At 54.8% G+C, this 5,835-nt stretch overlaps 1 protein-coding gene across 1 annotated transcript in view; it reads right to left on the reverse strand.

The window, feature by feature from the left end:
* Nucleotides 1-5,835, reverse strand: part of LASP1 (LIM and SH3 protein 1) — a 34,255-nt gene that overhangs the window by 8,369 nt on the left and 20,051 nt on the right. Inside the window, exon 4 of the mRNA XM_004684263.2 lies at nt 4,407-4,514. Within this exon, the coding sequence (XP_004684320.1) occupies nt 4,407-4,514 (108 nt within the window). The remainder of the gene's footprint in view (nt 1-4,406; nt 4,515-5,835) is intronic.

Consider the following 5,835-nt stretch of genomic DNA (forward strand, 5'->3'; position numbering starts at 1 on the left):
ACCAGCAAAGGAGAATCTCCCCTGGCCCCACCCCCTTTACAATCTCTATTCACTGGTGGGTGGAGGGGGGCCAGGAAAGGGGACAACACTCCTGAGCCTCCAGACTCACAAGGCAACTGCCCTTCCGACTTTTGTCCTGGGTAGGAAAGGTCAGCTTCCCGTGTTTAACTTTCAGTTAATGAAAGGAGGCTTGGTCCGGGGAGCCAGGGACCCGCCAGAGTGGAGGCAGACAGAGCTGGCACGGGGCCTGTGGGAGCAGGAGGTAGACCAGGTACAGCTATCCTGGGCGACAGTCCCCTCTTAGGTGTGGCCCTATCTAAGCTAGTGATGAGGTGACAGAACCCTGGGGAAGACGTATGTCTAGTGCCAGCTCCCTGCCAAGGGCCCAAGACCCAGTGTGGGTCCCCTATCTGTGTCCTTCACCACAACCTGGGGGGCCACCAGCTTTCCCTTATTCATGTGAGCTCTTTCCCTCCGGGCCTCAGTTTCCTTGTGTGTGTGTGAGGCCACGTTACTGCAAACTGCCAGACACTCCCAACCAGCTGCAGGGACCTAACCAAACCCTAGAGCTGACAGCAAGTATGGACATGTGTGTTTCTACAAGTGGCTGTGAAAGAGGCCCTACTGGTGGGTAAATATTTAACACAAGGGCCAGCTGACCCCGGTGGGTGGTGTGGCGTCAGCCTGAACACAAATTCCTGCCCCCACAGCTGCAGATATCACCTGTTGCTTATTAATGTTAATAGCCTCTTCGTTTACTCAGCTCTTCCCACTGCATTCAGAGTCTACATAGTATGGCCTTGGCAATAGTCAACCCAAATACTAAGCCCGAGAGCTACACTGTCATTCCCCTTTTACAGAACAGAAAAATAAAGCCCCCAAGTGAAATGACCTCCTGCAGCACAGCTTTGCCCTGCTAAGGGCTGAAGCCAGTAACACAGGACAGTCACCGCCAGATGGGCTCTTTGAGAGCCCACGGGAGCAGGTGGCCACACACCCCAGTCTGCTCTTGGTTCCAATTCAAGTCTTCTATTCTGGAATAAATATTAATAATACCCACTTTCACTCTCAACAGGGAGGCTGGTCAGAGGGTCACACTGACTTGGAGAGAAGAGGGCGCCAGGCAAGGGCGCTCAGGAGAGACCACACAGAGGCGACTATGCCTGCCTCTCCCTCCCTCCCTCCCTCAGCAAACAGCACACTGCTATTGTTCTGCTGACCCAGGAATGCGGAGCAAATAGGCACATTAAAAGATGTTCCTACATCCAAAAGGAAATGTTTTCTAGACTGCAAGGGTCTGGTAGCTCAGCAAACCTCTGACTGCCTAAGCCTCCAAACGCCTAAGCCTCTAAGCGGGAATCATACACCCAGAAATGCAGCACAGCCTAAGCTTGAGAACTGACCCAGGCTCTACTGTGCCCCTGAGATCCAAAGGCATGGGGGTGCTGGCCAGGACCCTGGGGTGACTGCTGGAGGGTTTGTTCCAACACTAAAGGAAATGTATTTTCTCTGCTAGCAAATGTGCTGTTTTCTGGACCTTCTGCTCCTCTGACTGTGGTGGGAAACGAATCACGCTCCCACATGATTCTACATCACGGCTACAAGAAGGTCATCGGGTTTTGAATAGAAGAATCTACTCGCTAGCCAGGGTCTATTTTTAGAACCATTTTGTGCCTCTACTTGAATTATCATTTCCTTTTTTCACCCATCCCCATTTTACAAATGGGGAAGCCAAGCCTCAGGAGTTAGATAAGCAGAGTTGCCAGAATTCAGTCCTCACATCAAAACCTTAGTTTTATGTAATATGAGGATGTCCACACGTGTGGAAACAACACAGGAGCCATACAACGTGGCTGAAGGCCCCAAACGGAGTATCACAGAGCGACGTGCAAACACACGCAGATGAATCTGTAGACTTATTATTACTCAAAGGAAGCAACACACAAAAGAATACATGCTCTCTGTTCCAAACCAGAAAAAACAAAACTGGCATTTAGAAATGCACAGTCAAAACTGGAGCTGTAAGTAAAATTAAGCTAAAGGTTTGCCCAACAAGCCTGCTTCCGCACCATCTGACTCTGGAGCTGGAACTTTCTTCGTCCTAACTACCGACTGGTTAGGTACAGACGCTAAAAGCTGCAGATAATTTAAATAATCTAAGCTGCTAATTACTTTCAACTGATAAAAACACAAAGAATTTCTGTCTGTAGCAAGGACAACTCTGACGTTTATGGTTCTTTGGTCCTGTAAACATCAAACAGTTCTGCATCTAGTTGTATCCAGCGGTTTCTTTCCCGGGCTAGGCGTCATCTCTGCCAGCAGACCCTCGCCGACTCCTTAGCATTACGTCAGAACGACAGGTGCTCACGTCACACACTCACCTGGGAGGTGAGCAGCAAGCGACACACAGGAACACCATTTTAGCTACAGCAAAAGGGAGGCTCTAAACACCACCTTTCCCAAGCCTTTCTGGAGGTGAGGCCACTCAGGAATGGCTCTAAGCGTGATCTGGAGGCTCCTGGCATTTGGGGTGCAGCCAGGCCCAGTGCCCCTGACTGAGGCCTTGGTGAAGCTTTTTCAGACTCTGAGGTGATGGTCTTCAGATGCCCATGATCACCCCAGTGACCCAGGAAAGTGCTAAAATGCTGGTTCCTGAGCCCTCCCCCAGAGTTGCTGATTTCGGTGGCCTCGGAGGAGGCTCGTGAACCCGCATTTACAACAAAGCTTCCCAAGTGATACTCGCGGTTGTCTGGAGCCCACGTGAGTCTCTAAGTGCATTCACTGAAACCAAGAGTCCCAGCTTTGTTGTCATACCTCGCAGGTCCCAGCCTAAGCTGCAAACGCAGAACCTTGTCAGGGTCAAGTCACTGCCTCCCAGTTCAGAGCAGAAGACAATCAGCTAAATGCAGCCGTGGCTAGTGAGGAGTGCGATGGCTATCTCCTTAGGTGTGGATGACTTGGCCAGTGTGCTCAGTTACCAGGGCTCTCAGACGTGAACGCCTCCATTCACGGGGCGGGGGCAAGAAGAGGGGGTGCAATGAGCTGGATGTGGAGTATTCTGGAAGCCTTCCAGAGAGGAGGGGCAGGGATGACTGGGCTTACTTCTCCTCACTCCACCACCCCATCTAACACCCACAGGCTGGAAGTAGTGTGTCTGTTGGGGAGTTGGGGCTGCTGATGGGGAGCGAGTGTCGATCATAAAAGACAAAAGGTCTTCACCATGGCAACCACAGAAGGAAGTTATGGGGTGTGAGGCTAGGCCCCAGTTCATCAAGAAGAAACAAGAAGGGCGACCTACTGTGTGATTCCAACTAAAAGACATTCTGGAAAAGCCAAAACTGTTGAGGCAGTGAAATGATGGGTGGTTGCCGGGGGCTGAACAGGTGGGAGGTTGGGTGGCAGCCGGGAGGGGTGTGGCGTCCAGGAGTGGGTGGCAGCTAAGTGTGGCATCCAAGTGGCCACCTGGACCCCCCTGCTCCACAGCCTTCGTCCCCAGCCCCCCTGCCCACGCTGACACTGGGCAGCTCACCAGCACCTTCCAGATGTGAGGACAGCTGCTCACCCTTTTCCTCAAAGACAGGCCTTCCTCACCCAGGCTGGCTGGACACTCCCTGCCCCTCCATGTCCCAGGATGCTATGCGGGCCTGTATGTGGGCCTGAAGCCCATGTGCTGTGCTGGTGGCTCACAGCAATACCTTGCCCTCAAGCACCCCCAAAGCCCCCTTAGCTGCCTCCCCTTAAGCTATTGGTCTTTAGTTCTGCCAAGCAGGAAACCCAGGGGTGCCATGGGGCCCCATCGATGTACTGCCAACTCTTTCACACCTAGCCATGACCCAGCCAGACACTGCCAGCCAGTCCCAGACCAGGAGGGCCAAGCTAGGGGGTGCGGGGTAGCAGGCAGAGCTGGCTGGGGTTTTTAAACAGGAAGGAAGAGCTAGCCAAGGTGGGGGTGGAGGCCCCGGGAGGGCGGAAATGACTGCAATGTCAGCACCCAGAAGCAGACAAGAGAGGCCAGGCCTCTCCACTTCTGCCACCCAGTTTTGACTTTGACCTTTGTGTTCAGACAAAACTGCCAGTCTGGACCCTGACACCCACAAAAGCCAGGGAGAAAGAAGCAAAACAAAAATATCAAAGAAAGGGGTGGCGATTTAACATCCAGGCTCTCCTGGCACACCTCCCAATGCAGAAATGCCATGTGGGCAGTGGGCAGGAAACGAGAGAAAGCTGCTGGGAACCCCAAACCCTTCCCTTCCTTCTGCTCCAGCAGCCACCAGCAGGAGCAGCCCAGAGCAGGAGCAGTAAAGCATCGGCCTTGTCCAATGCCAGACTGGCGGGGGGCGCAGGGGGTGCGGGGGGACAGGGCCCACAGGGGTCAGCAGGCAGCCACAGTAAGCACGGGAGCTTACGTTACTGATCTGGTCCTGGGTCTTCTTGATTCTCTGGAGTTCGGGTGTGTCTGCCACCACGCTGAAGCCTTTGCCCTTGTTCTTCTCAAACTCCTCCTTGTAGCGCACCTGGAAGACCAAGACGAGAGAAGAGCTGGAGTCAAGCCAGGGGGAGCAGGGAGGGTCCCAGCCTTGGCCACCCCCGAGGCAGCAACCACCCCCGCGGCAGCAACCAGCCAGGAAGAGAGATCCTGGCCAGAAATCCCACTGTGGCGGCATCCACACCGCAACGCAACGTAGCAGCCTGGGCCAAGAAAGTATTAGATTCATGGTATTAACACATTAATATGTATTGGGGGCACCCCCGGGTGGCAGGCACAGTGCCAAGTGCCTTACACGAACTATGCCATTCACGCCTTACTAGATGCTATTACTAGCCCCCCAGTAGAGTTAAAGGAACTGAGCCCCAGAGTGGCAAAGGCCCCTGCCCAAGGTCACACAGCTCAGCAGCACCTCCAGGGCCGCCAAGCCCTGTCCTCACGGCCAGCCCAGCCTGCCCGAAAGCCGCAGGAAGGAGGGGTCCTGGCACCACCTGGCCCTCACCCTCGCCAGGAGACAGCCCTACCGCCAGAAGCACAGGGGCGCTGAGAGACGGTGCCCAGAGACACAGAGGGCGCCTGGAAAGGAGGCTCATCAGTGAGCTTTGGACGGTCCCGGAGTCTTCCAGGAATCTCCATGCCGGCTTCTGTGGCCAGCGCCTTGGGACCAGAGAAACTGGTGGGGCACAGACGGCACCACAGAAGAGGGGTGCGAGCAAGCTCCAGGAAGAACTCCACCCCCCACCACGGAGGGCCCTCCCTCGTGGCGCAACGGGTTAAAGCGCAGCGCTATGAAGCTGTCGGCAGCCACTGCAGAAGGAGTTCGATCCCAGCCAGGGAGCTGACCCACATGGCGCGGCAGGCCTCTCCTGTCTCACCCGCTGCTCCCCTCAGCAGTGTGTTTCAGCCAATCTGCTTGTTCTGCTCCCCGCTCTGTCTCTGATGAATCCTCTCACCCCCCACACCTCTGGCCTGTACCCCAGTTCCTGCATGCATGCGTAAATAAAAGGCAAGTCCTAGACGAACTCAAGTCCGACATCAGAAAGACTTCCCAAACACTGATGGAACTGAATACACGGAATGTCTTGTTCTCCCTTGGGGGTTTCCAAGAGCAAAATGGAGGTGGGAAATGCTCCCAGGACAGAAAACCGCCTCAGCTTGCAGTGACATCACGTCCACCTAGCAGCCAGCTGCTCAGCGCCCACCAGCTGCCTGCATTTCCTCCACCAACCGCACTGTCCAGAGGGAGGTCAGTCCAGGACACCAGGCCAGGACTTTGGAGTTTCCAGGATGGGAGGCCCAGGCAGCTCCAAGGCCTGGAGCCATCCGGCCACACTCTGACCCACCCAACC

Source organism: Condylura cristata, unplaced genomic scaffold (genome assembly GCF_000260355.1).
Source record: "Condylura cristata isolate star-nosed mole 26May11 unplaced genomic scaffold, ConCri1.0 scaffold00017, whole genome shotgun sequence".
In the NCBI taxonomy this organism is placed as follows: Eukaryota; Metazoa; Chordata; class Mammalia; order Eulipotyphla; family Talpidae; genus Condylura; species Condylura cristata.